Here is a 27,985-nt window from a genome sequence, read left to right as displayed (position 1 = left end):
CATTGAAAACAAATAAAATATCTGTGCTTTGGAAAGGATATAGACTGTATTAACATGCCTTCAAGAAGTATACTTAAGATAATATTTACACTTGCTTTGTCGGTTTTCATGAATAAATTAGTCTTTTGTGAGGCAGACGACACGATTCTATTTCCAGATCCGGAGACATATCCAGGGACTTTCACCAGGTTAAACCACATTTCTCAAAGTCATGGCCACTCAAACTATCAAGAAATACTCAAACTGTACTATAGTCTCTTTTTAGACAAAGAGCTTTTCGGAAAGGCAGGAATCATTGGAAGTTCTATTTTAAGTATTTCCGCCGGATCCAGAAATGCTTTCGATGGATCGAGTGGGGCATCTGAAATAAATGATACGGATATTGAAGAGGCTTTGAGCAGCGAAAGGTCTCAGCGTCCAGGCATTCCATTTGTTGGTTCAAGTCAGAATAATTGTTTCGTTGACGTCCAGCGTCTTTTTAAGAACGTTAAAGAAAACGAGTGGACATGGCCTTGTGAGTAATACATTTTTGTTTTTCCCTGTCTTCGGTAGTCCTTTGTTTGTCTATAACTAATACTATTGATATGATAAACGTACTGATAGTTACCACCCTGAGAAAGCTGTGCTTGTGTGTTGTTTGTGAGTAATGTGTGGGTGTGTTAGGGTATGTGTGTGTGTCTCAGAGATAAGTTAAATACACAATAAACAGGTCAATCCTAGTGACTGTCATTCAGAGGTTCTGTTCTTTTTTCACATACACAAGTTGTCTTTCACACCTATCTATTGAGTCTCCTGTCTTACTTTCTCTTGAGTCTCCTGTCTTACTTTCTCTTGAGTCTCCTGTCTTACTTTCTCTTGAGTCTCCTGTCTTACTTTCTCTTGAGTCTCCTGTCTTATTTTCTCTTGAGTCTCCTGTCTTACTTTCTCTTGAGTCTCCTGTCTTACTTTCTCTTGAGTCTCCTGTCTTACTTTCTCTTGAGTCTCCTGTCTTATTTTCTCTTGAGTCTCCTGTCTTACTTTCTCTTGAGTCTTGTGTCTTACATTCTCTTGAGTCTCCTCTCCTACTTTCTCTTGAGTCTCCTGTCATACTTTCTCTTGAGTCTTGTGTCTTACATTCTCTTGAGTCTCCTGTCTTACTTTCTCTTGAGTCTCCTGTCTTACTTTCTCTTGATCTCGTGTCTTACTTTCTCTTGAGTCTTGTGTCTTACTTTCTCTTAAGTCTCCTGTCTTACTTTCTCTTGAGTCTCGTGTCTTACTTTCTCTTGAGTCTTGTGTCTTACATTCTCTTGAGTCTCCTGTCTTACATTCTCTTGAGTCTCCTGTCTTATTTTCCTCTTCTTTTTTCTTTTACTCTTTAATATTTTAACGTTTTTTTGTTGCTATATTTTGCGCACTCCATCTTGGTATTTCTCTTTCTCTCTTTCTCTGTCTTTCGCCATTTTCCCAGTTCCTTTAATTACTTACTCTCTATTGCTCTCTGTCTCGTTCTCTCTGTTCTTCTTTTTCTCTGTTTCTTTTCATCTTCAATTACAAACAAACAATTACATTCCCCCGATACACACCCACACTCACGTGACCTCATCATCTGTGTACGTTTTTACCATAGAATGGATGGCTGCCTGGTCGTGAGGTTTGCGTGCTGGACTGTCGTTCGGATTTATCGACGGTCGAGGGTTCAAACCCTGCCCGCTCCCATCCCCCGTCGTCCTGCGGGAGGTTTGGACTAGGAAGTAAACTATCTTCAACTCTGAAGGAACATCCGAAACATGTAAAACAAAACATTAGAATAACAAATGTAATATATTCAAATGCTTTCATGCCTTCAAGTACATTCCCTTTTTGTTTATTTTTATTCTTTCATCTTTAACTGTTCAATTTCCTTTTAGAAAACGTTTTAATTAAATACAGTTTTTAAACCATCAAAAATATTAAAATACCTAATTTAGTCCTTTAAAAACAAGATTACAAAGAGAGTTTGTGTTACACAAACTCAGAGGCGGCCCCCGTCGAGGTCGGATCCCTGTCGTATCTGCATATTCGCAAATAATATTCAAGAGGTGATTTAATTTTGATGGACAAAAGTAATAATGTTTCAAAGATTCATTTGCCGTAAATTTAAATTTAAATTAAATAAAAAAATAGTAGATTAGTTTTAGTATATTAAAACATTACAATATTGATCAAAACGTTTGGAAATGAAAATCTACACTTTGTTTTTACACTTTAAGTTTAGAAATTGAAATTCTACATCTTAATCTAGTCTATTTTAGTCTAAACTAGATCTAGAAATTCTAGATCTAGACTCTAAAATAATTTTAATTAGAATATAAATCCAGATCTAGATATACTGTAATAAAAATCTAGATCTAGTTTAAAAAATCTAGATTAGATCTAAATCAAGATATCATTCCTTTTTTAAACCGCGAGTCACATAACAAGGCTTAATAAACATTACTATACCGCGTTCTTTAAGCATTTCATTTAAAGAATTCATTCCATATGACGTCAAAGGAAAAAAAACACTACGTCACACGGGCTAGCTAGAATAAAAATCGCCTTCATCATTACGAGCCATTTATCGAGTGTTCATAGACATTGGTGCACCGAGAGCGTTCTTTTAGCATATCATTTAAGGAATTCATTCCATATGACGTCAAAGGAAAAAAAACACTACGTCACACGGCTTAGTTAGACTAAAATATGTTTTCATCAATACAAGCAATTTTTCGAGTGTTAATAGACATTGGTGCACCGAGTGCGTTCTTTTAACATTACATTTAAAGAGTCCATTTATATTACGTCAAAGAAAAAAAATTCCATTACCTCACAATAGACTAGTACCGGAACCATAAAAAAATGTCTTTATTTACACGAGATATTTAACGAGGGTTCATAGACATTGGTGCACTGAGTTCTAATAGAATTTATTTAAAGAGGATCAAAGCCGCATTGTTTTTGCGTTTTGTCTGTCAGTCGGTCAGTCCGTCCTCTTGATATAAAAAAAACAACAACTAAAAGTTATTAAAAATTGATTAACCTTTATTGTACGTTTCAAAACATCGCAATAATTTGTAGGTATGAACACAATTGAAAAGTTTATATAATAGATTGTTCCGGATGTTTGTATAAATAGTAAAAGAAAAAGAGAATTTCCGATAAATGTAATACCGTTAATTAAATTTTTTGGATGGTCTCGTATAAAAATTAGATGTACTACAGCCATGTGGAGAGATTTTCATACCTTACTTTGGTGTTTGGATTCTGTTTTCCTTAAAAATCGGAACATAATATTAACGATAATTAGATTTTTTTATGTTTTAGGTAGAAAGTTAAATGTACTGTTAGAGAGTAGTGAGTTAAAATATTTTTCATAAAACTCCGTAAAATCATTATTTCGTAAATGAGAAGATTATTTGTTTATTAATTAGAAGAGGGAGTTCAAACAATTATTTGGCGTTAGTAGATTTTTAAATAAATTCGGAAATTTCTGGCGACGATTTGTAAGAAACAATATCCGGAACTTTCTTTATCGATTACAAAACTTCTATGTTATGTTTCAGCAAGAAAATTAAATGTCTAAAAAGTAATTTTCAGTAATCTATTCTAGTAAATTACTTTTTTTTAAAGCCCTGAACAACCTATTGTCGATATTTTAAAAATTTGTTTAAAGATGAAAATACGGAACAATTTGATATTGATAACCAAATTATAGTGACGCATTGTCAAATAATATAAGTGTAATATTAGTAAATTATGCGATTTCAAACAATCATTAGGCATAATTCATGTTTTATAAAACAATATCCGGAACATTTTTACACTTAATGAAATATAAGTCAGTATAGAGATTTTGATTTAGCATTAATATGCTTTTTACATAAAAAACGGAACAACATATTATTGATAATGTGTTTTTGCAACGTTTAAGCATGGAAATTGAATGTAATATAAATTAGAAGAGCAAAAAAACATTTGTTGGGGTTGATTAGTTTTGCACAAAAAAATCCGGAACAATCAATTTTTAGATACTTAAAAAACTATTGAGATGTTACGGGAGGAACATTAAAGGGTAAATCAGATTTTCAATAGCTTTTAGAGTTCTAGTTTTTTTAATCTAATCGTGACGGACAGACCGACCAACAGACAAAACGTACAAAAATAATCTTCTTTTATTCGGATGGGGGCACTAAACAAAAAATAAATAAAATCTGATTTTTAAAAAAAGTTTAAGGAATTGGTTTAGCACCTGATCATGTTGCGACGTTACGCTACTGCACGAAAATCGCTACATAAAAAGTCCATTTAAAAAAAATGTGCGTGATATTTACATACAAAGTGCATTATTAGCCTATATAAACAAACAGAAATGTTTGCTTTTAATTTTAGCAGCTAGTCGACCAGAAAAAACATCTTTAACTATTATTTATATTTGTTGTAAACATTTCCTGAAAATATATTTGACTTAGTGATACTGAAAATACACAAAAATTGTCCATCTTTGTTAGCATATTGTAACATTGCCTCCCTTACATTTACGTAATTGTTTTAGAATTGGTGTATTTTTATGAAAAAACCGCTTGCATAATTAATTTTATAAATTAAAAGTTGGCATTTAGAAAACCAAAAGTAGGCGTTGCACCTAAACTTTTCAAGCCGCATTTAATGATGAAATAATATTTTCATATCTCTTCTAGTTTTCGAGATCTGAGTGTGACAGACGGACAGACGGACATTTTGCACAAACCTAATAGCGGCTTTTTCCCCTTACGGGGGCCGCTAAAAAAGATTTTTTCTAGTCACTTTTCGGTAAAAAAAAATATGAATACTAATAAAAGAAAGTAAAACATCTATTTGACACCTTGCGATCTGTCAGGCAGATAATGTTGAGTCTTCTGTTTCTATGGCCGACGGTCATGGGCCAGCACAACTATCATCCGCCTCGACTTTGCAGACTAATGTAAAGGTATCAAATATAGGTTGGAATAGGTTGGATTCAGAAGCGCTCTTGAAATCCCGGAATTAGATATCCCAGTCTTCACCGAGATTTGAACCCGCGACCCGTCGTTTCAGAACCACTGGGTAGCAAATAAAAAAATCACCCTTCTCTCTATTCGTGTTCCAGTTCTAGACTCATGGGGCAAACCAGGACCGTCCATTCTCTTGGGGCGACTTATATTTGTAGGGAGTTACAAGGAATGCAGAAGTTCAAAAGCGCCCCCTCCTCTGCCGGATGAAGGTGGCAGTGCTTTCAAGGGGAACTACTGTGTCTTGAACTTTGCGGCCAAGGTAATTATCTTTTTTTTGAAAAAAATCTACTTTAAAAAGTAATGAGATTAAATAAAAAAAAATATTTCCTTTAAATAACCTGCATTTTTTTATTTTATTTATTTTGAAATAAATAAATGAACTAGATCAGCGGTTCTCAACCTTTTAAACTCGCGACCCCTTTTTACAATCCCCAACTCTTTCGGTGGCGCGATGAATGGGGTATAAAGGACGCCTAAGGATATAAGGAACGAATAAATTAATAATGCTTTTGAAACACGAAATTTAAAGGTTAATTTTATTAAATGAATGGACTATATTTTGTATTTTCATGTGTTAAAGTGAAAAACTATCTTTGCACAGTGTAGTTCTTAAAATTAGTTCTAGATCTAGATCCTTTCGATCTCGTCTCATGTAAACATGGCTATAATGACCTAAGTCCATGAATTAGTAATACTTTCATAGAGTTGGGATTTATTTTAGGGTCTTAAGCTTGTTTTAGCGCTACTTTACATATGCAACGGTTCCAGTTAGTACCTAGGAACATTTATGCAAAGTATTATCAAGATTGGTCAAATTGTTTTGATTTCTATGAGGGACATACATACATACATACATACATACATACATACATACACATACATAAATACATACAAACATACATACATACATACATACATACATACATACATATATACATACATACAAACACACATACACACATACATACATACATATATACATACATACATAAGCTCTACTTTATGCTTTATATTATTAAAGAGAGGCATGAAGCCCCTCCCCAATCCAAAAAAACCTGATGAAATACGGTCCTGATAAACAAATGAACACTAGAAATGATTAGGGACTATATACACCTTCTCAATAATGATGAACTCTTGACCGTTTTAGTAAATGTATTTCATAGCCAGGACTCGGCACGATGTCATTGACACAAGCCTCGCTGTTTGGATCGCTACCTCTTCAGATTGGCTCGTGTATGCCTGACAGTTGTACTGAAAGCGAGATCACAGGCATCGTCCAAGAAGGTAAACAAAAAAATAAATCTATTTCTTTAATTATAACTGACCATTGCTCCAAATCTAACTTAGATACACCCCAGTATAAAAGAGGCAATTTTACATACTACTACACTTGAACATAACTATATATATATAAATATATATATATATATATATATACTACACTTGAACATAACTATAAATATATATATATATATATACTACACTTGAACATAACTATAAATATATATATATATATATATATATATATATATATATATATATATATATATATATATATACATATATATACTACACTTGAACATAACTAGAAATATATATACTACAAACTCAGTACCACAAATGATCAAAACTCATTTTTAGTTCCAATTGCTAGGACTAATAGGGTCCCACAAAAGGAGGTCATGTCTTCCGTCCGGCGGCCGGCATTAGTCTAAAGCAGTGATGCCCAAAGTACGGCCCGCGGGCCAGAGCCGGCCCGCGTCGTGGTTGCATCCGGCCCGCCGAAAAGTCGGCACATAAAGTAATAAATTCTCTCCCCTTCAAAAAAAAGTTTAAAATATATCTTTACCTTTGTTAGGGCCCTCACTTGTTTCTCTGATGGATTGGTACCATGACCTTTAACGAGTATGAGTTTGTGCAATGGAACTCTGAATGTAGAATCTACCCGGATAAGTGAATGGATCTTTTTTGTGGAACATGATAATAAGCCAACATAGTTTGTTTTGTAAAGAAAGTCTGGATGTTTAAAAAAAAAACATATACAGTGGCATTATAAAACAAATATGAAGGCCTTCTTGGTTTGAGCCTTCTTGGTTTGAGCTGCGTATAAAAGATTGGTTAAACTACGCCTAGAGATTTGACCAAAAAGAGACAAGAAAATAGTTGGTGGTAAAAGTAGCTACAATGCTGCTCTCATTTTAAGTAGAAATGAAGCAACATTTTTTAGACGCGTAAAAAATGATAGACTTTAACTATCCCATTAATTAATGTAAGAACTAGATCCAATAGTTGCAAATGGTTTCAAGTGAATTTTGATTTCATATTTTACCATTATGTTGATGTGGCCCGCAACACGCGTGTCGAAAGTTAAAATGGCCCGCAGGTCAAATTAGGTTGAGCATCACTGGTCTAAAGTGTCAAAATGTCCGACTTTTTCACATCTGTTTAATGGCATACAATCTAGCGATCGGATTTAATACTTGATATGAACTGGTTTAAGTATAAAAACTGCCTTAACATAAGATGTCAAACTTCACCGCAAGACTGCCATGATAAATACACTTGATAATGACCAATTAATACATAGCATCAACCAATTCAATTTGCGTACTCGATGTCGTCATGTATGTGTTTAAGAAATAGAATCTGTTTTCAAGATATGGACTAAGGCTAGAAAGTTAAGAGGATATGTAACTTCTCTGATCCTGTGAAGGACTAGGTACCCGTGGTTTTGGTGATGGCCGCACAGAAAATGAAGCTGTGTCAGTATCGTTTGCGATTCGTACGTGAGGGATGCATCTCTGATTTAGCCTGCGAAAAACACTGCAAGAACATGGGCGTAGTCTGCAAAAGTCACAGTGTTTTTCAACTGAAACACTCTTTGAAATACATGGAGGCTCGTTCTACACTATTAGCTTATCACACTGCCACACATCATCAGTCATAAGACAAGGGAATGCACTGCTAGACTAATACGAAAGATGTTTCGGAATTCAGATACTGATAACAACGTTGCATGCGCCAGATCACAAACTAGTACTACAGAAGTTCAGTGACACTAGTGGTCATTCATAAATGACATCACGCAAAAAATGACCTTTTTTGACCCCCCCCCTCCCCCCTTGTCACAAAGTATCACAAATTCTCAGAACCCCCCCCCCTCCCCCACTGCGTCACGTCACAAAATAAAAATAAAGTATTTATTTCAAATTATTTATTTCTCATCAATTTTGTTCCCAAAGAGGTTTCATGTGCTCATCGATAGTATACACGGGAAGATTTTCTTCTTCTGCTTGAGGAGCTGACTCGACAATTAAATTGCTTAGCGAGAAATAATGTAAAGTTCATGTTGATGTTTTACTAAGTGTATCATTTTCTCAACTCCCCTCCCCCCTAGAGCGTGACGTCATTTACTAGTAACGCAGACAAAATAAAAGCAATCAACTAAATTCTTCAAATACACAAATAAAATCTAATAAAATATTCAGAAAGACACAAAGATAAAGGCACATTCCTCGTTCCATATGCTAAGACAAATGTGTACACAAGCTCCTTCTTCCCTAGTGCTACTATAACATGCAATGGGTTGCCCTGAGCTCTCCAGAAAAAAACAATGACTTGGCAGAATTTAAATCATTGGTCACCATGCATGACTAGATGCATGACGCGTAGGACGTAATCATCTTCTTTTTTGAAGTAACGTCTGTATTATATAAGATACGTGTGTTGTGTTCGCAGGACAATAGGAGGTTAAAGTGTTCAACGATTTTTCAATTTATTTTGTACGCACGGAGGCTCTGAAAGACTTCTGTCAATCTGTGGATATTCAAGAGAATACGTTGCATGGAGCACCGGGCAGCTCCAATGATGAACTACTGTAACAAGTCCTTTCTTCTGAGAAATATAATATGTAATGAAGTTGTATTACAGCCTACAATTCCTGTTTAACCAAATAAATATGTGCAGTTTACTTTGAACAAAAGTGCCTAAGAAAAATCGAAAAAGTGGAAGACAAAGGCCACCCGCTCCATCAGAACTAGTCAGGTCGTCGCGAAGTGGGCGATTGCTGTCAATCAAAACAAGAACGGACAGGTACAAAAACTCGTTCGTACCTCACTCGGTCAGACTCTATCACCGCCACTCATTGATCAGGGAACATGAAAAGCACCAAGATACCTGTGTGTAGTCGCTGAATGAACTCTTTATGTTGTCTGTTGTATTTATGTGTATTTTTCTGTTGTGTTGTCTTTATATGAGAAAAGAGTCCTTGTAATCACAACAAATTTCCGTAAGGATCAATAAAGCAGTCTTAGTCTTTTTGTCCTCCTTTGTAAGGCTTTGTCTTCCTTTTTGTCCTCCTTTGTAAGGCTTTGTCTTCCTTTTTGTCCTCCATTGTAAGGCTTTGTCTTCTTTTTTGTCCTCCTTTGTAAGGCTTTGTCTTTCTTTTTGTCCTCCTTTGTAAGGCTTTGTCTTCCTTTTTGTCCTCCTTTGTAAGGCTTTGTCTTCCTTTTTGTACTCCTTTGTAAGGCTTTGTCTTCTTTTTTGTCCTCCTTTGTAAGGCTTTGTCTTCTTTTTTGCCCTCCTTTGTAAGGCTTTGTCTTCTTTTTTGCCCTCCTTTGTAAGGCTTTGTCTTCTTTTTTGTACTCCTTTGGGCATGTAGATATCTGTTAACCCTAAGGACAAATGATATAAGAAATAGTGTCATTCAAGCATGGAACGGGCTGCCTGAATCAGCCAGGAAATTATTTAAATTGGGTAAACTTTCACTCTTTACTCAACATGAACGACCAGGTTTAATACGTTGATAAGAGAAGTTAACATTCTTGTTTTAAATAAAAGCCCGTAAATTATAAGATATAATAAAATACCAAATAATAATAGAAAAAGATAGAAAATAATTTCTTTTTGTTGGATTCATTATGTTCGGCAGGTTTGAATTTATTAAATGTCTCTTCGAGTTTAGTTGCCATGCCAACAGAATGCCGCTCGGACCAGAGGGAGTATACTAGTGCCACTGTAGCCTCAATGTAAGTACAGTTAGTACAGATACAGAACAGATAGTCCGACACTTTGTAATCCGACTCGTTCAGTAATCCGACGCCGTTTCGGCTACAATGGACGTTTCAATTGCACATGGGTGTTGTGAATAGCAAGCTTAACCTCTTGTTCATGTTTTATCTTGCTGTGTTTTTGATTGTCTTTCTGTGATCACTGCGACAGTTTCCCTGCCGTAGATTTAGTGTTCCATTTGTTTAGCTACGTCTTTGTTGCTGGCGAGCAGGGGCGGGCTGGCTATATGGGCAACTGGGAAAATGTCCGGTGGGCTGGTACATAAATGGGCCGGTGAAGTTGGCGAGTAGGCCACTTTAAATGTCAGTAAGTCCCGTAAACGTGATTGGCCTCACCGTACCTTTTAATGGTTACGCTTCATTATAATCTTTGGCTTTGTTTGACATGTTTTGGTTGTTACTTCCAAAATAGCCCAAACATCCCACAGGACAGCCGAAGGGGAGGGGGGAGGTGTGGGGGGCGGGCAGAGTTCAAACCCGGGACGACACTCCAGAGCGCATAACACGCGAATAGACAGCCATTAAGTTTTATGCTCTACTCTTTGTTATATCAAAATAACTTCATAAACTAATTAACATTGTGATTGCATTGTAGATTGTCTTGAGTACAAATTGAAATTTCCTACAGCCTTTAAGTCTATTTACATGTAGAAATACAACACGTTACTCAAACCCTCGTTTGCGTACATGCGTTTAGTTTTATGTATATCATATGCAATCAGGTTTTGGGCCGAATCATATAGTGATTCCTGGCGGATACCTAGTCCTCCCCTGCTGTTATTATTTCAGTTATATAAAGATTCTATGGCGTACTTTGGGATCTGGGTGAATGGATTTGATTTCTGAAATTACCAAAACGTATAAATCACCTAATTCCAATGTAATACTTTTCAATACTTTTAGCGTTCTTTTGTCCATCATTTTGGCATTACTGGTATGCGGCACTCTTTTCGACCTTCTGGTCATTCAACGACCGAAATGGGCTGCCCAGGATCAAGGTGACGACTGCGTGGACTCTGGCCTGGAGAATGCGTTCAGTGCACAAAGCAGGTTCAACTACCTTTCTATCCCTGACGTGGAGAGGACCATCGAAGAGGAAGTGACGTCGCGTGACCAGGCGCCCATGAATGGAGACAGCCTCAGAAGCAGGGAGGAGCTATACAACACGTCTGGGACAGTGCTGTTGAAAGAGGACGAACCATTGCTTAGGAAAGCAAAGATAGAGCCCAAAGCTAGCACTTGTTATGGTAAGACGTTTAGATATAGCTGGGGTATTTTTAAAGTCATACATAAAGCAAATCAATCTATAGTTTACTCCCAGTGGAAATGCAGGCAACTGTTGTATCATTAAAAATATTTACGTTTTAGACCTTTTGTATTCTCAAAAAAAAAGGTTAATCGTTGGCAATGGAAAAGGATTATATAAAATATATTTTCTTTCAAGAAAAAAAAATTTCAAAGAGAGTTCGTGTTATTTCAGAAACTCAAAGGCGGGCTTCGACGGATCAGCACAAGGACAAGGATTATTCATGAATTTTTATTTATTTTTTGCTGATAAAATTAATATAGCGACAAAGTGATTCTTTTTCGATATAAGAATCTACATATTATCTAGGATTCCACTTATCAGATTGCAAATTCTATAAAGGCGGTAGGTCAGTGAACATGAATCTCGAAAACGGCTATAACTATTTTCCTAGAAATTTGCAGTTTATGTAGTTTTAAAAAAAAATAACTAGCTAATTGGCCACACGGGGAAAACTCTGGTTTTACTTATGAGCTTTCAAAATGTAGTAATCTTGAAAATTAAATTTGGTTTGGAGGTCTGGACAATCTCTATCTGGAAAACACATTCGTCACTGGGTATTCCCGCATGCATGGAGTTAAAGAGTTAAATAAATAAATAGACATTTTTTAGCACCGACTTCTAAATCTGGATGTATAGACATCACCAAAGTAAAATCTTCTATTCCATATCTCTAGATCCAGTATTCTAGTCTAGAGTCTAGACCACTGTCTGGATCTGTATCAACAAAATAGAATTTTATATACTCATGAGTTGAAACTGTAGATAACATGAGCTTAAACATGTTTTTTCGGAGGGAATTGGTTGGTAAAATTGTTTTTTTTAATGCATCATTCATTAGTGGAAGCCCGCTTTAAAGGTTAGGACTAGTGCGACTGTACAGTCTTGTAATGTAATCAGCTCTATTTAAGGGTGTTTTATTTAAAGGTATTTAAAGTTTATTTAACTAAACTAAATTAAGAATGTAGTCATCACTTTTAGGAATAAAATACAGCTTTATAAAGGAGGAATTGTTTTAAACACAAATTGTTCCTTGTTTATTGCATGTTCTGTAAAGAACCTTGTATGACAACCAATACTAGATCTAGTATCAGAAACACGTCATTATATGTGTGTTCCCAAATAGGTTAGAATCAAACTTTCTATCCCATAAATTAAAGAAAAAAAAATTTTAACAGGTGTGTTGTCCCAGATTTTATTGTCCTTCTCTGTATACACCAACGGTTCTAAAGTTCTGAACACATCACAGCCTCCTGGATCACTGACGGCTGTCAACGGTATTCGATGTCTCAGCATGTCGTGGGTGGTGCTGGCGCATGTCTTCGACTTCGGACTTCCCACTGCAGGTGAATAACCCTTTAACCATCTTTCGTTCTCGAATCAGGTTTTATATACATTGTATTAGAGCCCATGTTTTCTGTTTGAAGAAATTATACTTAAAAAATAATATCAACTCACTTTGTCTGTCTGTCTGTTTGTCTGGTAAAAGGTTTGTACACGTTATTTCTCCCACACGCATTCTCGGATCAAGTTGAAACTTTGCACAATTATTTATTAGCTTAGACAAGACTTAAATCAATATTTAAAAAAAAAAACTAACACATTAATCAATTAATTACTGGGTCATTTATTATTTGGTTTGATACCACCAAGGGAAATTAACCCTTTACTAACAATTACTGCCAAGTATGTAGTGTTTTGTCCCCATAGATAATTTAAACTTTAAACAATTATTAATTGTATCTTACAAAACATGAATGTATTACATATTTAACAAATTAGTCAATTATTAATAACTTATTATTTTGTTTGATATCGAATAAGGAAACTAACTTCTAGATAGTTAGATACTGTAAGTGTGGAGTTCTTTCCCTTAGATAAGCTTTTCTATTTTTCTTACTTTCGAAGGATTTTATTTTAAATTTTGTTTGCTGTTTTACTTCGTTTACAAACAAACTTTCAGAAATTTCGGTGAAAGGTGATGATTAGAGGATTTAAAGTACACAAATTTTAATAAAACAAATGTTTGAATTTTATTAGGTGTACATGTTGTTGTTTTTTGTTTGGTAGACTAGATGTTACGATACCATTCACCATGTGTGGCTGAGTGACAGAATCCGTTTGGGTAGGTTGGAGCTCGAATCTCATAGAGCTTCCCCCCCCCCCCCCCCCCGACATAAAGCGCACTGAGCAAGTTAAAGGAGCATGGACGATGTGTCATACAACAGCAATTTAAATATTCATGTATCTCAGGTTTTGATTGAAGGTAAAGTTCCCCTTCCAGACCTTGCGATATATAAGGGAGACGATGTTAAGGTCATCTTGTTTCTTTGGCCAACGGTTAACTATCAGGATGTCATGTGGCCACCACAACCGCCTTTACTTTCCCCAACCAAAGTCAGGTACCCATTAGAGTTGGGTGGACTTAAAATTCCGAAATTCAAAATCCCAGTCTTCACCAAGGTTTGAACCCAGGACCCCAGGTTCGAAAGCCAAACTTTTAACCACTCAGCCACCGAAAGAAAAATTACAACAGAATTATTTACTATGATAAAGTTATGTACATAACTGTTATTTCTTTTCCGGGAAGTAAAGCGGTGGCTGTTGTTCTCGTGGTTAAAGATGTTGTTGTCTTCATCGTCGTCCTATGAGTTGATGATGTTTTCGTTGTCGCTTGCTGTTGTTGTTGCTGTTGTTGTTCTTGTTTGTTGTTTTTGTTTTTTGCTCTAAAAGTTTGATATTCTACATATTGTTGCTGTTAAATTTGAACCTTGTTTTTTTTTTATGTGTAGCCAATGTTGTTGACGAACTACCAGTCCGGTTGAGACAGTGGACTGCTGACGCCATCTCTAACGCGTTCGTGTCTGTTGATACTTTCTTTACGCTAAGGTAACTAATCAACCTAAAGCCTTAACGTTGAGGTGGCCCATACTGTAAACAATATCTGGCTAGCTGCAGAAAGTTTATGGAGACTTCAATTCCATGTATGAAAAAAAAAATCTGGAGTTCGAATAAGTTTTAAAAGAAGTTAAAAGGATGGCTTACAGTAGCCCACGGAGGAAAACTCTCCCGTCACCTCAGCGTGGTGTCTCGGTGGAAACATCCGCCCTAACGCTCCCGTCTGCTCAGAGTGGTGTCTCGGTGGCAACATCCGACCTAACGCTCCCGTCTGCTCAGAGTGGTGTCTCCGTGGCAACATCCACCCTAACGCTCCCGTCTTCTCAGAGTGGTGTCTCCGTGGCAACATCCACCCTAACGCTCCCGTCTTCTCAGCGTGGTGCCTCCGTGGCAACATCCGCCCTAGGAATCGGACAGGCCAAGTTTCAGAGCGGACATTACTTCCAATGGGCTACCACAGTAATGCTCTAGCGATCGTAGATGCATGTGGTCAAGATGGAAGAAAGACTTGCTAAGCCAATCCCATCGGTTACACCGTTCTCCAACGGGGGACCATATTCTTGGTAATAGTCACATTTGAAAGATTTGAACAAGGACTAGTGTGTCTATCCATCATAGTGTAGAGCCAGGGCCGCCGCTACCTATTGTGCAATATGTGCACCTTTATTTTTAACATTTTTTGTTCATTAAAAAAATTACTACAATATTTTATATCAAATCTAATTATTCCATTATCCTTTAAAAACTAAAAAAATAAGATATTCGATCATGGAAAAGATAGAGCGGCGCGCCAAAGATTCCCTCGAGTTTTTGCAATAGGCACCTAACTCTTTTCTGATCTTGAATTTTCGTGGATTGTTTTTGTTATTTGTTTTGAATGACGCTTACAGAAGCAGATCAGTAAACACATTTTGTTACTTTGTTCTTCTTAGTATCTACTTAATACATATCAATATTGTTATTTATTCGAATACCCGCCTTGTAAACTCAGATCTAGGAATTAAAGTAATCAAAAAGTCAATTTTAAAATCATTCAATTTTTATGTTAAAAAATGACAGTTAGTTAAGCATAGAAAAGTTGTGGGTGATTACCGATGTAGATCTACATTAAGTTGTGAGCTAGAAACCAACGACCGACCTACAACAAGTGGAGGGGACGGCGAAAAAAAAAATGTTTTATTTTTATTGTAGTTATTAATATATTAGTAATATTAGTAAATTGACATTATTACCAATGTTTAAAAATTAAAATATCTTAATATAGACGTCGTTTCATCGTCTATATAAGACCTTGTCAAATGTAGACAGTTTTCCCGAGAGGCGCATGCAACAATATGGGTACAAACTTTTTTAAAGAAAACCTGTCTAAACGTCTCCCAGTGCCGGCCCTAACTATTGCGGAGCCCTATGCGAATCGCATTGCGCGGGGCCCAGTATGGGTAGGGATATCATAATAAGTGAAAATTAAGATTTCGGATTAGAAAATATATTTGTCTTTACATTAGATTGCTATTAAAATGAAATCTGACAATGCAGTTTTTTTTTTGTTTTTATTTTTTATCAGGCGTAGGATTGGCGTTTTCCATATTGAATGACAGCCCAAATGATAATTTTGTCTATTTTTAACGAGATTGTATGACTTTTCGGGATATTGTAATAATTTCAGATTTTCAGAAGTTCCTGGGAAATCTGGAGGCCGCGGTTATAATGGTTTAATTAAATAATTTACACCTAGAATTTGCGCTGGCCCTATAAAAGTGCGGGGCCCACTGCGGCTGCATAGGTTGCACTGTTCTAAGACCGGCCCTGACGTCACCCACCGCTAGTGTGATTCTTCTGGGTTTTCTTATCTCAGAATGCGAATATCTTTCGACTATTTCACTTCATTATAGTGACGATTTTTTTGTGAAATAAAGTTCCGCGACAGAGACGTCCACGAAGATGATCATAAAAAAGATCACGCTCATTACAGACGTCCGTGTGTTATATGTACTTGACCAGGCCTGCCTATTTATTATTAGACTTAATATGTTCTTCAGCTTTTATTTTGACTAGGATGTAAAATCCGCTCTAAAAGAAAACACATTAATATTGGCCTTTTAAAAATATTCTCTCTTCTTATTACGACAAAAAAAGGCGTTGCAGACGCCAGGAGAAAGAATTTCTGCTGAAACCTGCTGCATCTCCAATTCTTTCTCCAGGAAGGAAGAACTTTTTACAACGCTTGAAAATTATGTAGACAACACTATTTCCGAGAAAAACCAAAAACGGAAGTTTTTATTTATTGAAATTTTATTAAGTTAATTTCGATTCTAAACATAGAAAAAAAAAGTAGAGGAGGCGGCATTTTTAAATTTCGCACGCAGGTGGCCACAACCCTCGCGGCGGCCCTGTCTATAGCAAACAACATAGGTACCTAAGGTACTATTTTATTATTAACTTGATTTGAAAGTTTATATTGCCTTAAATCCTTCACACGCTTGACTAAAAACGTATTGAGATTTTCAGAAGAGCAAATTCATAGAAACACACAGTGTATTCCGCAGGACTTCAGTTTACATTCTTGCTGTATTTTCCAGTGGTCTATTGGTGGCCTACTTGACAACTAAAGAGATATCCAAGAAAGGTTGGAAGATCAGATGGGGACTGTTTTACTTTCATAGATTTTGGAGGTAATGAACAAATTTACAAAGTTTATATCAACTCACTCTGTCTGTCTGTCTGGTACAATTTTATTACACGTTATTTCTCCCACATCTATTCCTGGATCAAGATGAAACTTTGCACAATTATTTGCACAATTGTCGTATATAACCGTTCCATGATCTAACAAAACATTACTCAATAAAAGAAATAACCAATTTGTCAATAGACTTTGGTAATTAATTATTTTGTTTGGTATCGAAAAAGGGAAGTAAATGCTACTTATTGAGTAATATGGCGTTAGATGTTAAATTATCCCCCTTATTGCGTTTTGTATATTTAAGGATCTAGTTGAAATTTTGCATAACTCTTAATAGTTAGTGATAATAAATAATTCAACAAAAAAATCAACAGATTAGTTAATCAATATGTGTTTATTTATGACTTTAGTTTTGTACAGAGAAGGTAGTTTATTCCTACAGTATTGAGATATATGGCAGTGTTTCTTTTTTAAGCTTTGTTTTTTTTAAATATATTTTTAATATATTTCTTGTTATACAAATCCGTTTTCTTTTTAATTGTTTGAATAATATTAATTAGGTCTCACGTAAGTAAAACATCAGATCATGACATTAAAATTATTAAAAATTTTAAAGCGCATGCGTAACACTGCAGCCTTCTTTACGTTATTATCTTATCATATATAATACAGACGTTACTTCAAAAAAGAGGATGATTACGTCCTACGTGTCAGGCATCTAATCATGCATGTTAGCCAATGACTTAAATTCTGCCAAGTCACTGGTTGTTCTGGCTAGCTCAGGCAACCCATTTCATGATCTAATAGCACTAGTGAAGAATGAACATTAATTCTATTATTAATATGCCCGCACTCTAGCTTACTGCTATTTTTTTTTTAGCTGGTGGTAAGTGCCCAGTGACCTAGTAAGCATGGGGGCGAACGGATTCTATTCGATTAGACCTGTGACATGCAGGATCTATTTAATTAATACATGACCAAATAGATCATTTATATGTATGAGATTAAGAAATGTAACTTTATTGTTTTTTTTATTCCTTTTACAATTTTGCATAACATCACATGTTCATTAAATTATATTGCTAAATAAAGGATTGTACCTGCTTTGAAGTCAATGTTTGGAAGGCATCAATACGTAAGGGGAGACTAAATCAAGTTTTAGTCACTGGGGAGAGGGGAGATTATATTCTTGAACCCTGGCTCTTGGCAATACAACTTAAGTAAGAACTCGACCAATAATCATTGACAAGTATACTATGTTCATTTTCAGGTGTAATTGTAAGCAAAATATCAGTCTATGCAATATTTACACAATTCATCTCTCTCCAGGTTAACCCCTCCATACATGCTGGTACTTTTGAGTGTCCTGGGTCTGCAGAGGTTTATGGGATCCGGCGCCATGTGGTCAACGGTCCAGCCATCTGACAAGAGTGGCTGCGAAAAGAACTGGTGGACCAATCTATTGTACATCAACAATCTGGTCAACACAGATGCATCGGTAACGTTAGCCACTGTTTTGTGTGTGTGTGTGCGTGTGTGTGAGAGAGAGAGAGAGAGAGAGGAGAAAGAAAGAGAGAGAGAGAGGAGAAAGAAAGAAAGAGAGAGAGAGAGGAGAAAGAGAGAAAGAGAGAGAGAGAGAGAAGTATTTTGTTTCGTGTCGATATTGTTTTAAGCGCAATAAGTAATTACAGCTTCGGATTCACGACAGAACGTCTGCTAACTGCCTTACCCTCCACTTACTCAAAAATGTACACTTTTTTAAAACTAAAATATACATATTCAATATTGTTTTTAAAGGAACGTGAGATTAAAGTTACAAGAAATCTATTTCTTTCTTCTAAAATATAGCATACTCTTAGATTAAGTATTTTCATTCATAAGTGGATCTTTATTAAATCTTTCGAAAATTATAGGGCCCTTCGCAAAAATCCTGCCCCGGGGCCTACACGTACTGCCTACTTACCTTGCGATTATCATCTAGCCAGCACAACGACCAACGGCCTTTATTCTTTTTTCCCTAAATGTTAACTACATATTTCAACTCTAAAAATGTATTAAAATATAAATTGCTTATGTAAAATTATAAATTTAGTTTCAAGAACTATGCTTAACTTTTTTTTTTTTCATTTTAGTGTTTTGGTCACTCCTGGTACTTAGCTAATGATATGCAATTCTTTATTCTGTCTCCACTGATGCTGATTCCATTTTACTTGTAAGTATTTAATCTTTTCGCTTAGCTTAAAAAAAAAAAGCAGATTATCACAAAGCAGAGACTACTTTATATATCTATAGAAAGAGTTTTGTTTTTGTAACAAGGGGAATTTACGAATCCAAACAACAGGCAATTACAACAACAACTAAAGCAAAATATATAAAGTATATAAAATAGATAACTAAAGTTGAGTCGCCCCAACAAAATAGCGCGAACAAAATAGCGCCGACAAAATAGCGCCGACAAAATAGCGCCGACAAAATAGCGCCGACAAAATAGCGCGAACAAAATAGCGTCGACAAAATAGTGCAGGAAAAATATATTTCAGTCATTTGAAAGAAATACTTTAAATATCGTAAAATATGAATAGAGCCGGGTTTTTTTTTCTTTTAATGTTGTTATTTTCCAGTCATTTTGCAGGAAACACTTTAGATATCTTAAAACACAAACATGCAAACAGTAAGTAAAAATTATAATAAGCTAAATTAATAATTTCAAACTATAACATTTATTTACATGCCAAAAGTGTACTTTGAAAACAGACAAAGATACTTGTAAGATTTATACACGCACACATATAAACTTTCACAAAGTTAAATTTGTAGAAAATGTCACCTAGAGATTCCATCACTACCTGAACGGGGTCATCACATTTCTAAATCCTATTTTTTTTTTTAGCAAGTTATGCATTTTAAAGATTGGTGAAAAGGGGGAATGATATACAATTTTAAGTACTCTCGTTCTCTGCAAATATGGCATATTTTCAGATTTATTAGGCCTAATATCGAAAACAAAAATGCTGCCCAGGATATTGAATTACTAATAACCCGGTACTTGTATACATATCATATACAAGTCCCCGCTATTTTGTCGGCGCTATTTTGTCGGGTCACCGCTCTTTATATAATGAAACAGCTGTTGGTTATGTTAGTGTAAAATCTGAGAAGAAGCACAATATTTTACAAGGCAAGAAAAATTCCCTGTTCACTAAAGTTTTACATTCACAAAAGTTCTACAATCACACTAGTTCTACAATCACACTAGTTCTACAATCACAAAAGTTCTACAATCACAAAAGTTCTACAATCACACTAGTTCTACAATCACACTAGTTCTACAATCACACTAGTTCTACAATCACACTAGTTCTACAATCACAAAAGTTCTACAATCATACAAGTTCTACAATCACACTAGTTCTACATTCACAAAAGTTCTACAATAACAAAATTTCTACATTCACGAAAGTTAAACAGTCACAAAAGCTCTACAATCACAAAAGTTCTGTATTCAGAAAAGCCCTCCAATCCAGATAAGATAAAAGAGCTTAGAACAGAGTAATGTTTCTGAAACAGTCTCTATACTCTTAAAGTTAGTGTGCATTGTATTTCCAGTAACGTCTACGCTGGGCTCCTCAGCTGCGGGATCTTCTTATTAGCCCAGTGGATCACCACCGGGGTCCTGTCTTCAGACAATGAGTGGAGTCCAACATTGATCGGGCTGAACATAAAAGTCAAGTGAGTACATACTGGATCTTTTGTTTCCTTCACGTGCTTACCAAGCTGATATCTACTCACTCACTCTCTCTGCCTGGAACACATTGTGTGCACACGTTATTTCTCCAACACCCAGTCTCGGATCAAGTTGAAACTTTACACAACTATTTGTTGTATCTAACGAAACATGAATAAGTTAAAACCAAGTAGTCAATTTATCATTGATAATGAATAACTTTGGTTGAAATCCAAAAAGGGGAAATAAATGATACACTATTGAAATATAATTGTCAATGTGGAGTGCTTCCCCTTAGAAAAGCTTGCATTTTTCAATGTTTTGTTTTTATTTGGCGCTTTACAAATTGTGCAAGTCTTTAGATAGGAATAGAATCGTTTTATTATCCATTCACAGGCCTGGTTCACTGGATTATATGATTCACTATTACATTACGCCTTACTGTCGAATGGGTCCGTACATTGTCGGCATTTTAGCTGGATATTTTTTAGCTGTGAACAATGGTCGAGTTCGCCTGAACAAGGTAACATCTTGAACATTAATCATAGAGCGTATATCAAGAGTGAACTTTTGCATCTATTAAATTGTCTTTTTTTTTTCTACTAGGTTACAGCTTTCATCGGCTGGGCGGTAAGCATAGCTTCCGGGCTGGCTATTGTTTACGGTCTGCGTGGCGACGTTGGTGGAGAGAATCCGAGCAGCGTGGGCGCTGCAGCTCTTTACAACGCCGTGGCCAGATCGGCTTGGGGCGCTTGTGTTTGTTGGGTCATCATCGCTTGTTCCTCTGGTTATGGAGGTAAGTTTCAAAGTAGCAGATTCTTGGGTGTAATTAAGAGTAGAAATTACGTTCGACAATCTAAAGCAGCGGTTCTCAACCTTTTAAACTCCTCGACCCCTTTTTTTTTACAATCCCCCACTCTGCCGCGACCCCACCCACACAGCAATACAAGAATAGACAAAAACAATCCATATTTTCGATGGTCTTAGGCGACCACTGGCTAATCGTCAATCGACCCCCAAGGGGGTCGCGAGCCACAGGTTGAGAACTCCTGATCTAAAGTCTAAACCAACGATAAGGCTCTTGTCAATTGACCTGGATGAAACCATCTTTTTGTCTGAGCAGATTTCATACAGATGGTAATTCATCACATCTGTAGTGCTTTTTTCAATGCATGTATCCCTAAAAGACTTAGAACTACATTTGTATATAACTGCTGCCAAGGATGTTCGTCATTTGGGAAAACGTCTCTTTTCATTCCTGCCGCTGCAATGAACTTGGTTCCATCTGACACCTCAACTGAATTCCTTTTTCTCTGCTTCCCTATTAACTTACTCATTTTTTTTTGTATACATGTTTCCAACGGGACGCAAGGCCGAGGTCCTCTACCAAGAGTATTGTACACTATTTAATTAATTCCAGTGTATTTAGGTCACATAGAAACACTTTTACGGCCCGTACAACAAATTGTGTAATCTCTAGCACAGATGTGCATCCACAAACATTTTTAATGAACAATTAATGAACATTTCTCTCCATTTTAAAAACATTTTTATTACCTCTAAAGTTAAATAGAATCTATCGTGGTTTACTAATTATGCGTATCCATAGCGGCAGGGTAACACTTATAGTTACTAGAAGTGAAAATATGAGTAAAAAACAGCATAGCATAAAATATATTGGTTGCAGAGAAATTGTTGTTTTTTTTCAAATAGTAAATATTGTATTTTTAATTAATTATGATTGTATTCTTCTTTAGGTCCTGTAAATACTCTGTTGTCATGGTCACCGTTTGTAGCATTGAGTCGCCTGACGTACATGGCCTACCTCATACATCCATGTTTGTTAAATGTTTACTATGGAAACCAAGAGTCTCTATACAATCTAAACGACACCAACACAGTACGTTGTCATTTATATAGACTGTACATTATATAGGCCGATAATAAAAAGCTATTTGTACTTACTATATGTTGGAGGCCAGACTACGGACCGCGGTCCGTTTCCGGCCCATGCTGCGTTAACATCTTTTTTTAGCACAACTTAAAGTTCAGGAAGTCTTCAGGAGTTTGAGCACAAGCCCTAAAAGCATATCGATGTGGGATTGTTTAGTGTAGTGTAGGGTGCAGAGATTTCTACAAAGCTTATATCAACTCACTCTGTCAGTCTGTCTGTCTGTCTGGGAAAAAAGTTTATACACGTTTTTTCTTTTACACCCCTTCTCAGATCAAGTTAAAACTTTGGCGAAGACAATACATGAATCAATATAAAAAAAAATGTAAACTAATTATTCAATTAATTAAACTAAAATAGTTCCCCTTTTAGACCTTGCGATCTATAGTCAATTAATTACTTTAATTATTTTTGTTTGATACAGGCAAAGGAAAATAATTCTTCAGTTTTCTGAGATATGGTCTAAAAATGTTTGATTTATATAGATAAGTGTGCACGTTATTTCACCCACACCCATTCTCAGATCAATTGGAAAGTTTAAACAATTATTTATTGTACCTAACAAAACATGAATTAGTTAAAAATTTTACTAATTACGACTAGTCAATTAATTACTGGTAATTAAGTATTTTTTTTAATATCAAAATTGAAATTACTTCTACATTATTGAGAGATGTAATTGTAAATGTTTAGTTCTCTTGCTATTTACTAACCTTTAGAATTTTGTTTTCATATTTTGCTTGTTTTATTTTTTAAAGTTACTTTTCACGCGTTTGAAAATATTTGCTTTTCAGGTGGTCACGTATCTTGGCATCCTACTTTTCACCTACGTGGCATCGTTCGTACTCATGCTTGGCTTGGAGTCACCCTGGATCGGCCTGGAAAAAGTGTTCCTTAAAAACAGCAGACGTTAACTTGAACAAAATATCATCTTATTTTATAATTAAATGTATTTAGTCTCAATGGTAAAGTGGAAGAGTCGCTTTATTGGAAGTCTAAAGGCAGTCTTTGCTCATGCCTCAGTGTGGTGATATTAAGCATTATAGATTTAAAGTATGAGCAATGCTTATAAATAGCAAGTGTCCCACATTACGATATCTTATCTTATAAAATACAGACGTTACTTCAAAAAATGATGATGAATGCGTCCTAGGCGTATCACTGGGCCAATCTATTCATGCATGTTATTCAATAAATTAATTAGGTGTATATTCTAATTTTTCTAAATAATGTTTTACGTGAAAAAAAAAGTTTTAATCTTTTTTTTTCTCCAATAAATGGAATAAAGGAAACAAATTAGAACTCTAGTCACATAAAAGAGGTTTTTAGTTTCAGATGTTCTATTGCTGGTTTCTAGCCATGAGTCTGAAGAATATTTCACCAATTGCTCAAAGGACCATACAAAAGTTCTGACCATGTTTTATATGACATTGTTGTAATGCCACTGTGTCATCTATTGTAATTATTGACTTCAAACTTTTGTGTGTGTGTAAGTTTTAGCTTTCCTCCAGTCTTTCAAATATTAGTGTTTGTAATGTCCTTAAACTCTAAATGTGAGTGCGTGTCATACACAATGGTATTTATGTGAAAAAAAAGGAAATTGATATGTATATACTTGAATAAAGTTGAGCAAACTGGTATGAATGACATTTTACATTTAAGTATTATTAAAATATTTTGTTTGTACATGCCAATATACAAAATAATCCTCGCAGTGTTCTTTTTTCATTATTTGAAACTCACCAAAAACTTTTCTAGGATGTATAGTTAATGTTGTAGTTAATGTTGTAGTATATGTTGTAGTTAATTTTGTAGTTAATGTTGTTGTTAATGTTATAGTTAATGTTATAGTTAATGTTGTTGTTAATGTTGTTGTTAATGTTGTAGTTAATGTTATAGTTAATGCTATAGTTAATGTTGTAGTTAATGTTGTTGTTAATGTTGTTGTTAATGTTGTAGTTAATGTTGTAGTTAATGTTATAGTTAATGTTGTAGTTAATGTTGTAGTTAATGTTATAGTTAATGTTGTAGTTAATGTTGTAGTTAATGTTGTAGTTAATGTTGTAGTTAATGTTGTAGTTAATGTTGTAGTTAATGTTATAGTTAATGTTGTAGTTAATGTTATAGTTAATGTTGTAGTAAATGTTGTAGTTAATGTTGTAGTTAATCTTGTAGTTAATGTTATAGTCAATGTTGTTTTTAATGTTGTAGTTAATGTTGTAGCTAATGTTGTAGTTAATGTTATAGTTAATGTTGTAGTTAATGTTGTAGTTAATGTTGTAGTTAATGTTATAGTTAATGTTATAGTAAATGTTATAGTTAATGTTGTAGTTAATGTTGTAGTTAATGTTGTAGTTAATGTTGCAGTTAATGTTGTAGTTAATGTTGTTGTTAATGTTGTTGTTAATGTTATAGTTAATGTTGTAGTTAATGTTATAGTTAACGTTGTAGTTATTGTTATAGTTAATGTTGTAGTTAATGTTATAGTTAATGTTATAATTAATGTTGTAGTTAATGTTATCGTTAATGTTATAGTTAATGTTGTAGTTAATGTTGTAATTAATGTTGTAGTAAATGTTGTAGTTAATGTTATAGTTAATGTTGTAGTTAATGTTGTAGTTAATGTTGTAGTTAATGTTATAGTTAATGTTGTAGTTAATGTTGTAGTTAATGTTGTAGTTAATGTTGTAGTTAATGTTATAGTTAATGTTATCGTTAATGTTATAGTTAATGTTGTAGTTAATGTTGTAATTAATGTTGTAGTAAATGTTGTAGTTAATGTTATAGTTAATGTTGTAGTTAATGTTGTAGTTAATGTTGTAGTTAATGTTATAGTTAATGTTATCGTTAATGTTATAGTTAATGTTGTAGTTAATGTTGTAATTAATGTTGTAGTAAATATTGTAGTTAATGATTTAGTCAATGTTGTTTTTAATGTTGTAGTTAATGTTGTAGTTAATGTTGTAGTTAATGTTATAGTTAATGTTGTAGTTAATGTTGTAGTTAATGTTGTAGTAAATGTAGTAGTTAATGTTGCAGTTAATGTTGTAGTTAATGTTGTTGTTAATGTTATAGTTAATGTTGTAGTTAATGTTGTAGTTAATGTTGTAGTTAATGTAGTAGTTAATGTTGCAGTTAATGTTGTAGTTAATGTTGTTGTTAATGTTGTTGTTAATGTTATAGTTAATGTTGTAGTTAATGTTATAGTTAACGTTGTAGTTATTGTTATAGTTAATGTTGTAGTTAATGTTGTAGTTAATGTTATCGTTAATGCTATAGTTAATGTTGTAGTTAATGTTGTAATTAATGTTGTAGTTAATGTTGTAGTTAATGTTGTAGTTAATGTTGTAGTTAATGTTGTAGTTAATGTTGTAGTTAATGATGTAGGTAAAGCTGGTTTTCCAGCTACCAAACTTATGAAATGCTAAAACTACCTTGCATCAAATAATGGAATCCATACCCTCACCCCTGAATTATATTAGGATCTCTCTCTCTCTCTCTCTCTCTCTTTTCTTTCTCTCTCTACCCCTCCCCCCCCCCCCCCCACGCCAAGCACTACTACACGTTACTAAAGTAGTATAGTTAAACGCTATTAATTATAAATTCAGTATAAAATGAAATTCGACTACCAAATGAACATTGAGCCCTGGAGAATAAATTATGAGAATAAATGTAGAAATAAACTAAGATGTTCTATCCTGGCTTGAGTTGTGTGTTTTCTTATCGACTTGTTGTTTTTTTCAAGTTGTCTTTATTCAACGATGATTATTTTCACAATCATTTGACATCGTGAGCAAACTGTTTCATTCAACTGAGACAAGGCACTGGCAGAAACAGTTTTAAGATTATGAAGTTCTTTTCAGCCATATTTACCCTGCCAGTTTGGCTTTCAAAGGTTGTCATCTGTGAACCAGGCGAAAAAGCCAGCAACCAGATGGACGGTTCAAGAGAAGCAAACTTTTTAAGTGTTCAGACACCATTGAGACCTTTACTATTTCTGGCAGTACATCCTAGAAATGAGATCGAGATCAACAATGTCAATGGCCTTTTCAGGGCTAACAAAAAAGACGAGAGGTCCAAAACGCAGGTAAACCATCATACAAATACTTTCAAAAGAAATGTGAGATCCTCGAGTTTAAATAGTACAGACTTTGGTGATCAGCAAGGGAAATGTGTTTCTGATATTCAGCGTCTATTGGAAAACATGAATGGAAATGCCTGGTGGACTTTACAGTGTGAGTTACTGTATGTGCAGCTCCTAAGCAAAATAACAGTGTAGACATGTTTATTCTGTTTGGCATTACTGGAGAAAATGTAACCAAATATTTTTATCAGTCCTAGACTCATGGGCGAAACCTGGGCCATCACTTCTACTAAGACATTGGAACATGGTGGGCAACTACAAGCAGTGTAGGAGTGCAAGGGCGCCGCCTCTGCCGGGTAAAGAAGGAACTGGCTTTTCAGGGAACTACTGTATATTGAATCTTACTCCCAAGGTTTGAGTTTTGTTGTCATCTTTCGTTTCCTCACGATGGACTGTTATAGACATTTCTGTTATAGACATTTCTGTTATAGATATTTCTGTTATCGACATTTCTGTTATAGACATTTCTGTTATAGACATTTCTTTGTTGTTGATGAATTCTTTATTATTATTTAGGCTTTAAAGCTCATGATTGATTGTGGGATTTCTACTTATGTTTGTGCTACTAATCACCGAATCTAATGGAACCAATTCTCTACGGCTTCGTTAGACCCGGATAGCGTAAATTTGAAAGGGCCGGAACGTACTGCGTGACTGACCGGATATGGCCTGCAGGTCTTTGTTTGGGTAAGGCCGCAACGATATAAACCCAAAAGATAATAAATTAAGATTTTTATTTTCTGAGAGAACTGGTTCCATTGGATTCTGTGATTTGTAGTGCAGCATATGTGTTTAAAACTATATGACCTCCATGCCGTAAAAGGATCGGTTTCACAGTTTTCTATAAAGATAATGTTCTATTGTCACTTTACTTCTACACACAGACAAATTTACATTTCATGAACTAAAAACATGTCAACATTCTCTAACCAGGAGTATAAAATCTGGCCAGCTGTCATGATTGGAGTATGCATGCCTGACAGCTGCACTGAACTGGACATCACCCAATTCGTAGAGCACGGTAAGCCAAATTTCTATAATTGATTATTTTCTTGGTCATCGCTTAAATAAGGCAAATCCAATCATGGGGTGAAACAAATTGCATCAGACTCTCACTTGAATATAACAGGTGGGATTGAACTCAGACCAATCATAATAGAAGGCCAGAACACTGACGAGG

At 35.0% G+C, this 27,985-nt stretch overlaps 1 protein-coding gene across 1 annotated transcript; it reads left to right on the top strand.

The window, feature by feature from the left end:
* Window positions 1–6: 6 nt before the first annotated feature.
* On the top strand, window positions 7–26,362 carry LOC106056689 (O-acyltransferase like protein-like). The gene is made up of 15 exons (XM_056042167.1): window positions 7–514; window positions 5,123–5,286; window positions 6,194–6,314; window positions 9,961–10,057; window positions 11,003–11,346; window positions 12,584–12,751; window positions 14,198–14,294; window positions 16,883–16,975; window positions 18,316–18,484; window positions 19,119–19,198; window positions 20,593–20,715; window positions 21,107–21,233; window positions 21,317–21,506; window positions 22,468–22,610; window positions 23,456–26,362. The coding sequence occupies exons 1-15, from the start codon at window positions 55–57 to the stop codon at window positions 23,573–23,575; spliced, it is 2,496 nt and encodes an 831-aa protein (XP_055898142.1). The 5' UTR covers window positions 7–54; the 3' UTR covers window positions 23,576–26,362.
* Window positions 26,363–27,985: the final 1,623 nt, after the last annotated feature.

This window comes from Biomphalaria glabrata, chromosome 9 (assembly GCF_947242115.1).
Source record: "Biomphalaria glabrata chromosome 9, xgBioGlab47.1, whole genome shotgun sequence".
Classification (NCBI taxonomy): Eukaryota; Metazoa; Mollusca; class Gastropoda; family Planorbidae; genus Biomphalaria; species Biomphalaria glabrata.
The sequence above is the reverse complement of the archived record's forward strand: the minus strand, read 5'-3'. Positions and strand labels throughout refer to the sequence as shown.